This window comes from Bufo bufo, chromosome 1, assembly GCF_905171765.1.
Source record: "Bufo bufo chromosome 1, aBufBuf1.1, whole genome shotgun sequence".
NCBI classification, from domain to species: Eukaryota; Metazoa; Chordata; class Amphibia; order Anura; family Bufonidae; genus Bufo; species Bufo bufo.
In genome coordinates this window covers 144,204,404-144,223,589 of record NC_053389.1, presented here as the reverse complement: position 1 = coordinate 144,223,589, position 19,186 = coordinate 144,204,404, and the positions used below count along the sequence as shown (strand labels likewise).

General features: G+C 43.2%; 1 protein-coding gene across 1 annotated transcript in view; it reads left to right on the top strand.

The window, feature by feature from the left end:
* The first annotated feature begins 407 nt into the window (after nucleotides 1-407).
* Nucleotides 408-19,186, top strand: part of LOC120999258 (nicotinamide N-methyltransferase-like) — a 54,107-nt gene continuing 35,328 nt past the window's right edge. The window contains exon 1 of the mRNA XM_040430131.1: nucleotides 408-591. Coding sequence (XP_040286065.1) covers nucleotides 441-591 — 151 coding nt within the window. The 5' untranslated portion in view covers nucleotides 408-440. The remainder of the gene's footprint in view (nucleotides 592-19,186) is intronic.

Below are 19,186 nucleotides of genomic sequence, written 5' to 3'. Positions count from 1 at the left end.
TTACATTTAGACCATTTTCTATACCTGAAACAGGCGTAGCAAATGGTAAATTAGAGGGGCCTGCTGGCCCATCCCCTTCCCCACTGATGTGACGCCCACAATTTTAGACCTGGCATGAGCGGGGTGAAGTCCCAGATAGCGGAGGAACTAACTATTGGGCCGCTATTTTCTCCTGAAATGCACTTGATATAGGCCTATTTCAGTATAATAAATGACCCCCATGATCTTTTGAAAAGTCACACCTTTTACACAAAAAAAGACAAACAAAAAACATCGGTTTATTTGAAGATCATTAACAATTCATGTCAGTTTATGGTCACACAGTCTCCTGACTGCCTCGTGGATTAAACAACTCATGATCTGATAATTCATTCTATTATATAAAGACTTTATAAACACCATTGTGGAGAGAGTCACCATCTGTAACACAAGAGTTGACAATGGATTCCAGAACCTACAAGCTCTATCACAAAGACTGCTTTGATTCCAGAGATTATCTGGACGTTTACTTCTCAAATGAAGATGAAATGGTCTTTCGGGAGGATTCCTTGTTCTCTCCAATTGAAAATCTTAGAAAAACTTTTGCATTGGGTATGTATTTTTTGTGTTTATTTGGATTTGTTGCTATACTTTTACTATAAAACAGTGTTCATCCCTACAACACAGTATCTCATTATTAATATCAACCCAGCACCCTACTGTCCATGAAGAGACATGTACCTACAGCTTCAGAGGATTTTTTTAGAATATGATATATGTGCATATGATTATACTATTATATAGTATTTTGACCATTATATTTAGAGATGAGCGAATCAAAGCTGACGAAGTGCAATTCTATCCGAATTTAAGGAAAAATTTGATTCGCACCGAAGCCGAATTTCCTCACGCTTTGTGGTTACGATTACGAATCATATTTTTTCCTAAAATGACTGTTGCCTGTGTGAGGAGTTGAGGACATGGAGCAAGGAACTCTGAGAAAGCGGGATCACCCATAATACCATGCATGCAGCCAATCAGCAGCCAGCCAGCTCTGTGATGTCACAGCCCTATAAATAGCCTCAGCAATCTTGGATTCTGCCATTTTCCAGTGTACTTCGTGCAGGGAGAGACGTCAGCAGGCGCTAGTGACAGTGTTAGAAAATACGTCATTGTGCTAAAACAACGATTTACAAGTGCAGGGAAAGGATAGGGAGGAATCATTCCACAGCATTTCAGTAGGGGAGGTTACAGCCTGGGTAATAGGAACATTCCTATTACACCTTGCTGCACTGACTGGGCATCCAAATTGCCATTATACATCTCTGTAATTCCAGCAAACTGTTCTTATTAGAGTGCAAGTGCTGTTTGATACATTCATTAACAGGGTTTATTACAAGTAAATATTTCTACATCTTTTTTGCCCTTGTGCGGTGCAGTTATATGTTCTAAAGCTTGTATTAGTGGCTTGTATTAGTGGGAAAAAAGGGCTTATTAGCCATTGTGCGGTGAAGTGCTAAAATTACAGTCCTTTTTGTCGTGTATTAGTGGTAAAAGAAAAAATATATTTGTCGGTCAGCGGTGCAGTTATTAGTTGTAAAGCCCTTTTTGTCATGTATTATTTGCCAGTCAGCGGTGCAGTCACATGCTCTAAAGCCCTTTTTTGTGTGTATTAGTGGGGAAAGAAAGGGCTTATTAGCTGTTGTGTGGTAAAGTGAGAAAATTATAGACTTTTTTGGGGTGTTTTAATTTCCTTTTTATTTATTTATTTGATCTAACAGTATGTAAGACCGAGAAGTTTCAGGCCCTGCACAGGGGAGTGGCAAAGGCCTAAATATTTCTGGCGCAAACACAGGTCGCAGAAGAGTAAGGGGGCGTGGCAGCAGGAGTCGCAGCGAGAGGCCTGAGCTCCCGGTGTCATCTAGCGGTCGTGTCTTGACCAGCAATCCAGAGGTACTTGAATGGTTGACTCAGTCATCTCTGTTTTGGATCCACTCCTGTTTTTTTTGGGCATTAGCAATACTGATAGATTACAGACCAAATGCTGACCGAGTGAAGGCAGATGCTCAACATACAGCATATGTTTTTTGTGGGTTATTGTTGTGACGGATCAGAGGAAGGGCAAAATAAACCGTGACGTCAACACAAACTTACTGCTGACACCCTCTCCACTCTGTCTGGGGGCTCTACTTGTATAAGCGTTTAATAGAACAGGTTCAACACTAACATCGACCAGTAAGCCTGAGTTCATACTTGGTCAGTTTTGGCCCCGTGACTGCCAAAATAAGTGAAGTGTGCAGTGATTCTAAGAGCAACGCCTGTCATACTGACTCACAGTATAATTTCACTACCACAGCAGACTCCCTATGCGTGTTACTGCAAGGCACAGTGTTCTACACCACTATAAAGGATCTCTGCAGCCAGGAAATAGCTGTTTTTTTAAAAAAAAATTCGAACCGGCCAAATCGAATTATTGAAAAATTCGCTCATCTCTAATTATATTACTTGTATCCTGCATGTGTAGCAGTTTTCACCTTTTTCTTACACTCCACCCTTTCCTAATTCTTAGTTCTTCCTGAGATAATTTGTGGAGACTATCTGCCATAAGGTCTCCCATTTACAGCTCACAGAAGCTAGAGGAAATTCTGCTTCACTTTTACTATCTTTATTATGCAAAGAAGCAGAGGCATGCTGAAAACATTAGAGAATTAATTCTTAAGCAGTAGAGAAAATCAATAGCTGCTGAAGTATGACTTTGTTCCCCATAATAGATATTCATTACTCATCCACCTCTACTGTCCATATTTGTTTCAATTTTTTTTATGCGTCTGATTGATTTAGCAAATAATTCAGAGAAAATGCTAATTTAGGAAGTGGGTGGAAGGAGCCTGTTAAAAAAATGCTGCTTACATCTATTAACTGATGATTTATGTAAAACGGTTTCTGATACAGTCTGTGCTGTGGTTCTATTGATTTTGCATAATTATGTGAAAGGCCGGTCAGTACTGACCATATAAATGAATTGATTTTAATAAATAGTAGATAACTAAACGCAAACTGGACAAACGTTTTTAGGAGTATGGAATATAAGTGGGGGGAAAAATACCACAGTTCAGCCATATCAACTAAAAGGAACAAGTCAAAACCTTGGTCCTAGAATGTAATGAAGAATATCTTTTACTAGAGTTATTTTTCCTACTCTCTAATCTTCAGAAACTTGGAAAACTTGTGTAGGACAATGAAGGATTAAACTAGGCCTTTCAATTTTAGGGGATGTTACTTTTAAATTTTCTATCATCTAGCAATTGGTGGTTTGCTGCTTTGTTACATAGTTACATAGTTAATACAATTGAAAAAAATGACATAAGTCCATCAAGTTCAACCAAGGGATAGGTGGGGACGCGAATCCCAGAATGGAGGGAGACTCAGATTTCTAGACATTTTCATAAGTGTAACACCCCGCTAGGGGGCGTTACCACCTTTTGCGCCCCTTCACTATCTTTAATAGTTGATCCTGTGTCATCATATGTATTTACTTCCATGTCCTGCACAATGTATGCTTGTATTTTCCTTGCAAATTACTGTTTAAGTGTAATGTGCCTGGCTTTCCAGCAGATGGCAGAGCTAGAGCACGGTGACAAGTGCAGGCCACAACACCTAAAGGGACATTTTAGGCAACCCTTACACCATTCTGGCATTCCTACACCTGGGTACCACCACTACCATCTACTTAGTGGGACCTAGTCCCTTGTTGCTGAAATGCAACTGGTGTCACAACAAACTTTTAACCCTTATAACATCTTTTTTTTTTCTTAAGTCTATATTTATTATTCTCACTAAATGTATCACAAATGTACCTGTCCCGACGACATGAAGTCTATTGAAATATATGAACATCTTAAAGGGACCCTCTGGCCGACTCGTCTTACCCATAGCTTGCTGCATAAGCATTAATGTCATTTACTTTTAAGAATTCATCTAAACCCTTTTTAAAACTGTCCACTGTTCCTGCTGTGACCACGTCCTGAGGAAATCTATTTCACAGATTCACAGTTCTTACAGTAAAGAAGTTTTGACGCTTCTGGAGACTGAACTTATTCTTCTCCAGTCGGAGGCAGTGCCCCCTTGTCTTTTAAAGGGCAGTTTTTCACCATATTTTTTGTATGGCCCATTTATATATTTGTATAGGTTAATCATGTCTTACCTTAGACGTCTCTTCAAGACTAAATACATTTTATTCCTTTAATCTTTCTTCATAACTAAGACCCACCACGCCCCTCATCAGTTTAGTCGCTCTCCTCTGTACTTTTTCCAGCTGCAGTGAGTCCTTTCTATGGACTGGTGCCCAGAACTGAACTGCATATTCCAGATGAGGTCGCAGCAATGCTCTTTAAAGCGGTAATATTACATCTCTGCCCCGCGAGTCCATGTCTTGTTTAATGCATGACAATATCCTGGTAGCCTTAGAAGCAGCTGATTGACATTGTATGCTGTTGTTATTTAATCTACGGTCTACAAGGACACCCAAATCCTTCTCTATAAGTAACTCTCCCAGTGTTACATCCCCTAGGACATATGATGCACGGAGATTATTACTAACAAGATGCATAACTTTACATTTATCCACATTGAACCTCCTTTGCCAAGTTTATGCCAAATCACTCAGAGTGTTAAAGTCAGCTTGTAGTTTATGGACATCTTCCATAGATTGTACAGTTCTACACAGCTTAGTGTCATCTGCAAAAATAGAAATTGTGCTATTCATACTGTCCTCAATATCATTTATAAATAAATTAAATAATAGAGTATCCTGATTTTACAAGCACTGCTTTTGATAAACTAGAACTTATTTTCCAGCATCTACTGTTCACTGAAAGACATCTGTTCTTAAAAACAAAATGAACCAACAATTACTTTACTCTCTGGTTACCACTAATGACAAGTACTGTATATTAATATTTTTCAACTAAACACATATGTCTAAAGGCCAATTATAGAAATTATACCATAGCCAGTTGAATCTGCCATCTTTTATGGGACTGATAAACTGTCTAACGTTTATGGGAAGCTCTTGACTTTCCCCTAACATATAAAGTTGGGGCAAAAAAGGAAAAATTTTAAAGCTCAATACCCTATAAGTAGGGTTGAGCGAACCCGAACTGTAACGATCGGGTTCGTACCGAACTTTAGGATTTATGGACCCCGGAACCGAACATTTCAGTAAAAGTTCGGGTTCGGTGCTTTCTTGGCGCTTTTCGAAAGGCTGCAGAGCAGCCAATCAACAAGCGGTTAACTGTCTGACCTTAGAAGCCATCACAGCCATGCCTACTAATGGCATGGCTGTGATTCGCCAGTGTAGCATGTGACCCAGCCTCTATATAAGCTGGAGTCACGTAGCACATCACGTCACTCTGCTGTGCTTAGTGTAGGGAGAGGATGCTGCTGGTGATTTCAGGGAGAGAATAGGAGAGACTTTGCTCAAAATCAGAATCTAAGTCAGCGATTTACATACATTGTGTTTTGTGAGTGCAGGGCCCAATTTTTTTATCCTGCCCTGAGCCCAGTGACCGAGAAAAAAATAACTTTAATAAGTCAGTTAGGTGGGTGGCGGCGGCCATTTTATGCAAGCTCAGTGCACCAGCACTGCATCTGAGCTTTTGGGACATTGAAAATCACAATTTTTTGGGCAATCTACCACATCTGGATTAGTCAGTGTGCAATTTAAGCTAGAAATATACCCATCATTTTCAGGGGTTTTAAAAACACACTTTTTTGCCAAAAAAACAGTATTTTCCTGATCTGCAAGTGTTCGATTCAAGTTTAATATATACAGCTTTCATATTCTGTTACCAAAAAAACACTTTTTTGGCAAACTACAACATCTGGATTAGTCAGTGTGCAATTTAAGCTAGAAATACACCCATCATTTTCTAGGGATTTAAAAACACACTTTTTTGCCAAAAAAACCCACTATTTTCAGGCCTTGCAGCATCACCACGTCTGAAATTACAGGCTTATATACGGCTGTCAAATTCAGTTGTTAAACACTCGTTTGGGCAAAAAAAAAATTAGTTGCCAGCCTTTGATGCAGAGGTCATTGTGAGATACACCCTTAATACATTTGGGTTAGATTCAGAGATTTGAAATTACGCCATTTGGTGCACCAAATATTTAATTCAGACCTACAGTGGTTCAGGCCGTGTGAGATACACCCTTTACATACAGGGGTTTGATTCAGGCATTTGAAATACAGCCATTTTGGGCAAAGAAATCTTTAATTGAGGCCTAGTCTGGTTCAGGCCGTGTGAGATACAACCTTTACATACTGTCGTTCTATTCTACTATTAATTAAACACCCATTTAGGGGAAGAACCTAAGTTCGAGAAATATGAGGAGAGCGTCAAATAAGCGACGTGGCCCAGGTTGTGGTGCTGCTGGTGGAGCTCCTGTTGCAGGGAGAGGACGTGGTCGACCTGTGCCAGCTACACGCACAAGTGAAACCCCTTCCTCAGGTGTGAGTAGGTGACAGAACCTGCAGCGGAATTTGGTCGGGCCTAATGCGGCTCTACGAATGGTGAGGCCTGAACAAGTACAGGCGATAGTAGATTGGGTTTCTGACAGTGGATCCAGTTCCTTCACATTGTCTCCCACCCAGTCTCCTGCTGAAAGACCACAGTTGGCACCTGCAGCCGATGTCCATCAGTCTTTCACCTCACCCCCTTGCAAATCAGCCAAGCAGTCTGAGCCCCAAGTCATGCAGCAGTCTCTTCTGATTTTTGATGACTCTGTTAGCAGGGTTTCTCAGGGCCATCCAAATAGCCCTGCCCCAGAAGTGGAAGAGATTGAGTGCACCGATGCCCAACCACTTATCTTTCAAGATGAGTACATGGGAGAACAATCGCAGCATGACTCGGATGATGACGAAACACAGGTGCCAACTGCTGGGGCTTTCGAAAGTGTGCAGACCGACAAGGAAGGCAGGTGTGAAGACTGAGTGTAAGATGATGTGGAGGATGATGAGGTCCTCGACCCCACATGGAATCAAGGTCATGCGAGTGACCTATGTAGCACAGAGCCACCAGCACAGCAGAAGAGGGAACAGGGTGCAAAAGCGGAGCGGCCATCCTCTAGAGTAGACAGTACGCCTGCTACTGCAGCAAGGGATCGAGCACACCAAAGCCAGCTCCAAGGAGTTCCCTGGCGTGACAGTTCTTCAGACAATGTGCTGACGACAAGACACGAGTGATTTGCATGCTGTGCAATCAGAGCCTGAAGCGAGGCATAAACGTTCTCAACCTGAGCACAACCTGCATGACCTGGCATTTAAGTGCTAAGTACGAGCTGCAGTGGAGTAGACACCTCAAAAACCAAGAAAGGTCTCTGGCTCCTCCTGCTTCCTCTTCTGCTGCAGTCTGCCTTTTCATCTGGAGTTACAGTGCCACCTGCCACCCCTCAAACAGAGGATCTGCCAGCAACACCAACACCTGGGTCACCAAGCATCTCCACAATGTCTCACGGAAGCGTTCAGCTCTCCATCTTCCAAACACTGGAGAGGAAGAGGAAGTACCCCCCTACCCACCCGCGATCCCTAGCCCTGAATGCCAGCATTTCTAAATTACTGGCCTTTGAAATGCTGTCATTCCGTCTGGTGGAGACGAATAGTTTTAAAGACCTTATGGCGGTGGCTGTCCCACAGTACGTCATGCCCAGCTGCCACTACTTTTCAAGGCGAGCCATCCCCTCTCTGCACAACCAAGTAAGGGGACAAAATCAGGTGTGCACTGCGCAACGACATCTGTGGCAAGGTGCACCTGACTACAGATACGTGGACCAGTAAGCACGGTCAGGGGGTTTATATATCCCCATAACAGCACACTGGGTAAATGCAGTGGTGGCTAGGCCTGAGGCGGATAGCAGTTTGGCGCATGTCCTTCCACCACCGAGGAATACAGGGCACTTCAGTTTGCCTCCTGTTGCTTCCTCCTCCTACTCTGCTTCCTCATCCTCTACCAGCTCCTCATCCAGTCAGCCTAACACCTTCACCACCAACTTCAGCACAGCCAGGCGAAACGATAGATGGCAGTTTTAAAACTTATCTGTTTGGGGGACAAACCCCACACCGCTCAGGAGCTGTGGACGGGCCTTGAACAACAGATCGATGAGTGGTTTGTGTCAGTCAGCCTCAAGCCCGGCCTGGTGGTGTGCAATAATGGGTGAAATCTCGTAGCAGCTCTGGGACTAGCCGGTTTGACGCACATCCCTTGCCTGGCGCATGTGCTGAATTTGGTAGTGCAAAGGTTCCTTAAAAATTACCCTGATACGTCAGAGCTGCTACATAAAGTGTGGGCAGTCTGTGCGCGCTTCCGGCGTTCTCACCCTGCTGCTGCTCGCCTGTCAGCGCTGCAGCTTAACGTCAGCCTTCCCGCTCTTCCTCATATGAGACATGCCCATAAGGTGAAACTCCACCTTGCACATGCTGGCCAGACTGTGCGAGCAGCAGCAGGCGATAGTGGAGTTTCACCTGCAGCACGCACGGGTGAATCGCTCTGCGGAACAGCACCACTTCACCACCAATGACTGGGCCTCCATGCGAGACCTGTGTTCCTTGTTGCGCTGTTTCAAGTACTCCAACAACATGGCCAGTGCCGATAACGCCGTTATCAGCGTTACTATCCTACTTCTATGCCTCCTTAAAAAATCGCTCCTAGTGATGATGGAAGAGGATGTGGCACAGGAGGAGGAGGAGGAAGAGGGATCATTTCATAGGTTTTCCGGCCAGTCACTCCCAAGTGGCTCAGAGGGTAGGTTCCTGCACCCACAAACCCAAGGTACACAATTGTCCAGCCAGGGCACAGTTCTGGAGGATGACGAGGTGGAGGATGAGGAGATGGAGGAGGAGGAACCATGTTCACAGCAGGGTGGCACCCAGACCAGCTCATGGCCATCACTGGTGTATGGATAGGGGGATACAGAGGACAAAGACGATACACCTCCCACAGAGGACAGCTTTTCTTTGCCTCTGGGCAGCCTGGCACACATGAGCGATTACATGCTGCAGTGTCTCCGCAACGACCGCCGAGTTGCCCACATTCTAACTTGTGCTTTATACTGGGTGGCCACGCTGCTGGATCCCCGTTACATGGACAACGTACCGTCCATAATTCTGTCACTGGAGCGTGATCGTAAGATGCACGAGTACAAGCGCACGCTGGTAGACGCGCTGCTGGTGGCATTCCCATCTGACAGCGAGGGCACAGTGGAAGCACAAGGCAAAGGCAGAGGACGAGGTCGCCAACGCAGCTGGGGCACCACCAGCCCCACAGAAGGCAGGGTTAGCATGTCCGAAATGTGGAAAAGCTTTGTCAGCATGCCACAACAACCAGCACCACCAGCTGATGTGGAACGTCTTAGCAGGAGGCAGCATTTCACCAACATGGTGGAGCAGTATGTGTGCACATGCCTACATGTACTGAATGACGGGTCTGCCCCCTTCAACTTCTGGGTCTCCAATTGGGCACATGGCCTGAGCTTGCCCTTTACGCCTTGGAGGTGCTGGCCTGCCCTGCAGCCACTGTATTATTTGAACGTGTGTTTAGCACGGCAGGGGGCGTCATCACAGACAAGCGCAGCCACCTGTCCACAGCCAATGTGGACAAGCTCACGTTCATGAAAATGAACCAGGCCTGGATCCCTCAGGACTTGTCCGTACCTTGTGCAGAATAGACATGTATACCGACACTAACCAGCCATTGTTATATTGCAGCGCAATTGCTCATTCTTGTATTTTGGATATTTCACACTCTTTTACAGTGTAGCCTAATTTAAAAAAATATATATTTAACCAAAAACCTGTTTTGGCTACCTCGTCCTCCTCCACCGCCACTTCCACCAACACCGCTGCGTCCACTGCCTCCTCAAACTCCTACTCCATATGGAACTCCACCTCATAAATCAAATTTTTTCTTTTATTTACGTATTTTATTTTATATAATTTCACTACTTTGTCAGTTACATTTTCGGGTGAATTTCACCAATTTTTGGATGTATAGTACCACTGCTATACCTAGTAGGCCGGTTAAAAAAAAAAAATTGTCAATTCTATATTCTGGTGAAATTCACCAATTTTGGGGTCTATAGTACCACTTCTATACCTAGTAGACCGTTAAAAAATAAATAAAATTGTCCGTTATATATTCTGGTGAAATTCACAAATTTTTGGGCGTAATATGCCCCTCCTCTACCTAGTTGATAGCTTAATAAATTTCAATAATTTTTCTGTTACATTCTTGGGTTGACATTATACAATTTTAGACGTGAATAAACACCTTCTATGCATAGGTGACAGGGAATAAAATTTAATAAATCATTCAGTAATTAATGTGCGCCATATCCTTTCATTCAATGCTTAAACTTTGAAAAGTTGTCACACTTTTATGCTTTAATAATTTCTCCCATATTTAAACTCTATAATTTTAATTAGAAAAAATGAATCCTCCCTTGGATGTGGTCTCTCTTTCTCACGCTCCCTCTCTGGCCTGGAACCCCGATTCCCCGCCACCCGTGATCACCATGATATGCACATAAAAGAACATCGAAAGTTGATAGAGCAGATATCAAATTGGATAGTGAACATCACGGGAACGTGCGACATGGTGGGGCAGTAAGTGTGCACATGCCTACACGAACTGACTGACAGGGGTCAGCCCCTGCAACTTCTGGGTCTCCAAATTGGGCGCATGGCCTGAGCTTGCCTGCCCTGCAGCCAGTGTATTGTCTGAACGTGTGTTTAGCATGACTGGAAGGGGTTATCACAAGTTATATTTCCCAATGTTTTGGGGTGTACCCTAATTTTCAAAATAAAATTTAAAACCAAAAAGCAGTGTAGGCTACCTCCTCCTCCACCGCCGCTTCCACCTACACCGCCTCATCCACCGCCTCCTCAACCTCCTACTCCATATGGACCTCGTCCTCCTAGATCAAAATTTTTATTTTATTTTTTGACCTATTTTATGTTATTTAAAGTCATTTCCCTATCCACATTTGTTTGCAGAGCACTTGCCATGCTCCTAACCACATTTTGATGCAATTTTCAGCCCTCTAGCCCTTTCCATGACATTTTTACAGCCATTTTAGTGCTTATAAGTTCGGGTCCCCATTGACTTCAATGGGGTTCGGGTTCGGGGTCAAGTTCGGGTAAACTTCAGGTCCCGAACTCAAACTTTTTTCTCAAGTTCAGCCGAACCCGAACATCCAGGTGTCCACTCAACTCTACTTAAAAGCTATAGCAATCTGGTCGTAGCGTCCTCCCTACTGAAAATGCATTGCTGACAGCTATTGAAGAAGTTTAAGTGTCTAGAAATCTAGAAAATGTTGCCATTGTGTTGTGTTGATTGGGAGTTTCTACAGAGACGGGTCAACTTATAAGAACTGAAATGCTAAAAGGGGAAAAACTTAGTATACAGAAGAAGAAGAATTAGAAAATAGAGATCACACAGAGGGCAAAAGTATGTATTTTTGCCAGTAAACGGTATAAAAATGAGATTCCATGAGTGCCCCAACTAAGGGCTCATGCACAATCGTATTTTCTTTCCGTATGTTTGCATGTCCGTTCTGCAAAAAAATAGAACATGTCCTATTATTGGCTGCCTAAGACTTGTACTGTTCTATTAGGGCCAGCTATTCCGTTCCGCAAAATAAGGAATGCACACAGATGTCATCCGTATTTTTTGTGGATCCGTGCTTTGTCGACCCCAAAATACATACAGTCATGTGCAAGAGTCCTAAAGCTGTAGTAACAGCTGTTTAGCAACAGGTAACCAAAAGATATGTCAATATAAAGAAATCAAGTTCCTTATGAATTATCAAAAAAACTTCTACTTCTAAAAAAAGCTGAAATTTCAGTGATTTGATTCAGATGATTTGCACAATACACCAACCACCATTTTATATATTAAATTAAGCAGACTAGTGAGGAAAACAGGGCAGGGCAGATAAAGATGAAGGATCACATGACCCTGGGCAGGGCAATGGCCAGCAGGCTTGCTCATAATGCCTTGCAGCTTGACAGCCAATCAGGAGGGAGGATATTGACTTGTCTATTAAGCATTATGTAACGTCCCAAGCAGAGACTCTATTCTCAGCTCAGCTTCTGATAGGACATGCCTTTCACAGACAAAACAATGAGACAGACAGGACACTGGGGGGCATTTATCAAAACTGGTGTAAAGCAACACTGGCTTAGTTGCCAGTGCAATAGTGTTTCAGCTGAAAAACAAGGCAGATTCTGCTAATTTGCATGTCTTTCCCATATGCAAATGTATGCAAATTAGTTTACATGACAAAACAGTATAGAAAGGTTATTGAAACTAATATTAGGACAATTAGAAAACTGAAAATTTTTTATGCAAACATTGTAGAAACATTCCCGGCACCCGACCTCTGACAGGGAGCTGCCGTCCGCGCAAATACCCCGCAGGTGCAGCGGATGGCAGCGCCCTGTCAGAGGTACGCCCCCATCACCATGGGAACACCTCGGGTTTAGAATATACCATCGGATTGTAGTTTTCTCCAAACCGATGGTATATTTTAACTTCAAGCATCCCCATCACCATGGGAACGCCTCTGTATTAGAATAAAATAACCCGAACACCGAATGCGAACCTAGACTTTAGTGAAAAAGTCCGTGTTAGGGTCAGTGTACCAAAAAACTTAAAGCTTGGTACGAACCCGAACTTTACAGTTCGGGTTCGCTCAACTCTACTGCTCACCCTTTATAAACCCTTGCCCTGCAGTCAGGTGTTAACCCCTTCTTGGATTAACTCCTGCTGCCTATTACCCCTGCTGCCCTGCCCCCAGTCCCCTGCTCCTTACCCTGCATTCCCTGTGTGCAGCCCCAGCATTAACCCCCGCTGCACCTCCCTTGTTGGGCTGAATTAACCCTTCCCTACCCCTGCCTACAATCCAAGTTGAAACCTTGCAGCATCAACCCTTCAGACCCCTGCTGCAGACCCCAGCCTTTCTCCCCTGCCCTGATTGCTTGATTAACCCCTTGCTGGTCTGATCCTGCAGAGTCCCTGAACCCAAGTACTCTGCCTTGATTACCCCAGGATTTTACCCATTCACTGCTCCCTGCACCCCTGCAGAAGTAACCACTTTACTGCTGCACAGCTGCTTAACCCCTTGTGCCCGTAGGGACAGTGTATAGATAAGTTGGGCTGAAATATACATGTGTAAGTGAGTGTAATGTATAGATAGTGTGTGGGGTGGAATTGGGAATTGTATTGTGTTTATTATAGTGATATTACTGTACTGTGGTGTGTGCGTCTCTATGTATATATATTTATAACTATTAATCTATAAATATAGCGTATACTTGGACTGTATACTTGTATTTTGTAATAAATATTTTTTCATAACATACAGTGTATACTGTTTTTAGTTACCGCCGTAGTATAGTAGTAGTAAGTCGCACGTAGTTTAGTTCAGTGTAGTGTAAAGGCAACAGAGGTAGCTAGTTAGTTAGACAATTAGCTAATTAGCTAGAGAGCATTTCTATTTTAGGTATAAATAGGCGGAGTCATCAATTGACGACTTACGCCTATTTATGAATATTAATTATTGAGATTACCCTAAATTTCAATTAATATTTCCCTTAACACCGTTCCACCACAGAATACAATTCAATCTTCTCACCCTCACACACAAAACTCTCCACAGTGCTGAACCTCCATATAGCTCCTCCCTCATTTCCGTCTACCACCCTACTCGTGCTCTCCTTTCTGCCAATGATCTAAGATAAACATACTCTATAATTCGTACCTCTCACTCCCATTTTTTTAGACTCTTCTCGAGCTGCACCTGCTCTCTGGAATGTTCTGAGTTAGAATACTGTATCAAGTTAATTTTCAACTTCTCTACCTTCAAATGTGCCTTAAAACACATCTTTTCAGGCAGGCTTATCATGCTTCTTAAAATCACTCTTCCTCCAGTAACCCCCCCCCCCCCCCCACACACACACACACACTTCCCTCCCACCCCAGCTCTTCTTCAATTTTTTTGATAGTCCTTCATTCAAAGCACCAGCACACACAGATCATCCTACACCAGCCGTTTTAGTACAAAGATGGCTGGACTACTTAATATAACAATCAACTACCTTCTGTGTCACCCCCACTAACTCATAGATTGTAAGCTTTTGCGAGCAGAGACCTCACTCCTAGTATTTCAGTTCTATATTAGCCAGTAACTTTGTGATGTACAGTCAGGTCCATAAATATTGGGACATCAACACAATTCTAACATTTTTGGCTCTATACACCACCACAATGGATTTGAAATTAAACGAACAAGACGTGCTTTAACTGCAGACTGTCAGCTTTAATTTGAGGGCATTTACATCCAAATCAGGTAAACGGTGTAGGAATTACAACAGTTTGCATATGTGCCTCCCACTTGTTAAGGAACCAAAAGTAATGGGACAGAATAATAATCATAAATCAAACTTTTACTTTTTAATACTTGGTTGCAAATACTTTGCAGTCAATTACAGCCTGAAGTCTGGAATGCATAGACATTACCAGACGCTGGGTTTCATCCCTGGTGATGCTCTGCCAGGCCTCTACTGCAACTGTCTTCAGTTCCTGCTTGTTCTTGGGGCAGTTTCCCTTCAGTTTTGTCTTCAGCAAGTGAAATGCATGTTCAATCGGATTCAGGTCAGGTGATTGACTTGGCCATTGCATAACATTTCACTTCTTTCCCTTAAAAAAACTCTTTGGTTGCTTTTGCAGTATGCTTTGGGTCATTGTCCATCTGCACTGTGAAGTGCCGTCCAATGAGTTCTGAAGCATTTGGCTGAATATGAGCAGATAATATTGCCCGAAACACTTCAGAATTCATCCTGCTGCTTTTGTCAGCAGTCACATCATCAATAAATACAAGAGAACCAGTTCCATTGGCAGCCATACATGCCCACGCCATGACACTACCACCACCATGCTTCACTGATGAGGTGGTATGCTTAGGATCAAGAGCAGTTCCTTTCCTTCTCCATACTCTTCTCTTCCCATCACTCTGGTACAAGTTGATCTTGGTCTCCTCTGTCCATAGGATGTTGTTCCAGAGATGTGAAGGCTTTTTTTAGATGTCGTTTGGCAAACTCTAATCTGGCCTTCATGTTTTTGAGGCTCACCAATGGTTTACATCTTGTGGTGAACCCTCTGTATTCACGCTGCTGAAGTCTTCTCTTGATTGTTGACTTTGACACACATACACCTACCTCCTGGAGAGTGTTCTTGATCTGGCCAACTGTTGTGAAGGGTGTTTTCTTCACCAGGGAAATAATTATTCGATCGTTCACCACAGTTGTTTTCCGTGGTCTTCCGGGTCTTTTGGTGTTGCTGAGCTCACCAGTGTGTTCCTTCTTTTTAAGAATGTTCCAAATAGTTGTTTTGGCCACACCTAATGTTTTTGCTATCTCTGATGGGTTTGTTGTGTTTTTTCAGCCTAATGATGGCTTGATTCACTGATAGTGACAGCTCTTTGGATCTCATCTTGAGAGTTGACAGCAATAGATTCCAAATGAAAATAGCACACTTGAAATGAACTCTAGACCTTTTACCTGCTCATTGTAATTGGGATAATGAGGGAATAGCACACACCTGGCCATGGAACAGCTGTGAAGCCAATTGTCCCATTACTTTTGGTCCCTTAATAATTTGGAGGCACATATGCAAACTGTTGTAATTCCTACACTGTTCACCTGATTTGGATGTAAATACCCTCAAATTAAAGCTGACAGTCTGCAGTTAAAGCACATCTTGTTCATTTCATTTCAGATCCATTGTGGTGGTGTATAGAGCCAAAAATGTTAGAATTGTGTCGATGTTCTAATATTTATGGACCTGACTGTATTTTGTTTTGTACATGAACCCTCTGAATTGTAAAGTCCTGCGGATTACGGTTGTACTATGTAAATAAAGATTATTATTGTATATGTCCTGTACCGGTGCATCCTTCCTTGCTGGCACGGGTGCAGCTAAGTAGTCTCTGGCATCCTCCTTCCACGTAGGAGTGGAGCTTGTGCTTCGGCTCAGAGTCCTGTACTCTTTGTTAGGGCGTGCACGGACGTGTCTCCTTCTTTTGTGAGGAAGCCTGTGCACGCCCTCTATCTTCCTTAGCTTCTGGCTAGTCTGCAATGTGTACTTAAAAGGCACCTCCTTCAACTGGGGAGGAGCCTGAACAATTAGGTCCCTAGCTAGTCTAGTTTCCCGTTTGAGCTAAGGTGTTCTGCTGTTTCTTGTCATTCTGTATAACAGACTTTGGATTACGTTTTATGAACTTTACCTGATTGTTGCCTACCCTGACCCTGGTGTACTTTTATGGACTTTGCCTGCTTTCCACATGCCCTGACGTCTGCCTTCGTACCCCGACTACCTTCTGTCTGATCAGCCTCTGGCCTCCCAGCATTCACTGGGTGTATTGTGTCACCTGGAGGTCAGTCCAGTGAGTTCCAATTCCCCTCTGAGGTAGCACCTGGTACACCCCTAGGTAAAGTCTCTCCTCATCAGAGGTATTGTGTAAACAATGAGAGTTCATCACATGGGACAGTTGATTCTCACCTGCTGTATTCAGGAGTAAAAAAAATGGGTAAAAAAAATAAAAATTGTTATCCCTTGTGAAAATGAAAAATGTGCCTAAAGCAGTATTTTATGTAATGTTTAATTTTCACAGCCAAGTGTGTTTAAATTCTATGACAAGTGTTTCTAAATTTTATGAAATGTCTTTATGGTCAAAATGCTCACTAGACTGCTTGAAAAATTCCTTGAGGGGTGTAGTTTCCAAAATGTGTCACTTCTTGGGCGGGGGGGGGGGGGGGGTATTTTTTATTTCACATCAGAGCTTCAGCAATTTTCAGCCATTACTTTGTAAATCACCAAATTAGGGCCCAAATATACATAGTAGCATAGTTTGTAAGGCTGAAAGAAGACATTTGTCCATCCCGCTCAGCCTGATATCCTGCAAGTTGATCCAGAGGAATGCAAAAAAAAAAAACACCTGTGAGGTAGAAGCCAATTTTTCTCATTTTAGGGGGAAAAAACTCCTTCCCGACTCCAATCAGGAAGTCAGAATAATTCCATGGATCATCGATGTCACTAGATTTGTGATAACTATAACCTATAATATTATTACACTTCAGAAATACATCCAGGTCCCTCTTGAACTCTTTTAGTGAATACACTATCAGCAACTCCTCAGGCAGAGATTTCCAGGGTCTCACTTCTCTTACTATAAAGAATTCTCTTCTATGTTTGTGTACAAACCTTCTGATACTACAAATTTTGGTTGGTTTACATTCTTTAAATATAAGCACATCCATTCATCCTTGATTCTGGATTGAAATTGGGGCATGATACTACAAACTTGACTGTGTTCACGTTCTTTTTCACATAATTCAATGCTTTAATCCCTAATTGTGTAATTGGGGTGAAATTGCGGCCTGATACTACAGATTTTAGGGTGTCACATTCTTTTATACATAAGTAAATCCATTCATCCTTTCGGGGTGAAATTGCACCCTGGCCCTACTGCTATTTTACACTTACAATTACTGTTACAGTAAAGTATGTCCCTTCTAAGGGAACAGGTAGTGGGCAAAATGTTTCTGGAGCTGGCAGAAGCAGCAGCAGAAGAAGGGATGGTAGCAACAGTCGCAGCGACAGGCCAGAGCTACCAGTGTCAGCCAGCGGTTGTGTTTCGAACAGCAACCCAGCTGTCCTTCAATGGTTGACTTAGTCTTCTCAACATCATCTCAAGTGACATCAGACACCGCCAGCCAGGAGTAGGTGGGCTCCTCTGACACCACACTTAGTTGGCATGGCGCAGGAAGAAGCTCTGTGCCCTACCTGTCCTGAACCTGCCTCTTTCATTTTCGGTTCCTTCTGCTCGAGAAGTATTGTCTGCCGTCGGCTCTGTTTTTCAGCAAAGAAAAGGTTATTGAGGACAGTCAGCAGCTGCTACGGCCCAGCCAAGATGTCGAAGAGAGATCCGCTCCTTTCTCTGGTAGGCGGGAAAGTAGAGAGACGATGAGAGTTTCAAGGGAGTAGGTGTTGCGAGCAGTCAGGCACGTGGCCCTGAGACTGGTGAGGGTGACATCAGTGACGTGCAGACAGTAGTAGATGATTATGTAGCTGATCGCACATGGGAGCACGATTAAGAGGGGGCTTCATCATTATCGTCAGGAGATCAGGCTAGCACCCATCATGCCTAGTGCCTACTGTACAAGCCTGTAGGGGCAGTGCTATGATCTGGGGTTGATGCAGTTGGTCAGGTCTAGGTTCAGCAACAGTATGTGCTCCAAGAATGAGGTCAGCTGACTACCTGAACATACTAAATGACCAGGTTATTCCATCAATTGATTTTTTTCTTCCCTGATGGCGCAGACATATTCCAAGATGACAATGCCAGGATTCATCGGGCTCAAATTGTAAAAAAAAGTGGTTCAGGGAGCATGAGACATCATTTTCACACATTGTAAAACAAAAAATGCAATGCAACAGCTCTCTGAAAATAAAGTACAAAAATGCATAATAATTGCATGTGGAACCTACACTCCCTGAATTGTATGGTAGCCGTCATGGCACATAACAGGTAGAATTTAGTGTTAGGAACCCATCTTACAGAGATCGCCTTGACGTGCGGCAGACGGGCTCAAATAATTTTGTACAAAATTATTTGCCAAGCATCTCTAATTTATAGTATAGCACTAGCAATTATTATGCATTTTTGTACTCTATTTGGTTTGCAGAGAGCTGTTGCATTGCATGTTTTGTTTTACAGTGTTGTTCTCAGCCATAGCAACGTGCCCCTGCGCATTGGGATGTGCTGACTGACCCTCTTTATCATTTTCACACATGGATTTGCCACCAGAGTCCATCATCAATGCAAGATCTTGGTGAAAAATTAATGCAACACTGGATGGAAAAAAATCTTATGACTTTCCAGAAGCTTATTGAAACAATGCCACAGCGAATGCATGCCGTAATCAAAGCTAAAGGCGGTCCAACAAAATATTAGAGTGTGTGACCTTTTTTTTTTGGTGGCAACTTTTTTTTTGGATAGGCAGTGTATTTCCTATATGGACAACTGGGTAAATGTGGATCCTGCTCAGCCACACCAGCAACCTGGCCAGGTGATGGTACTGCCGGCTCCA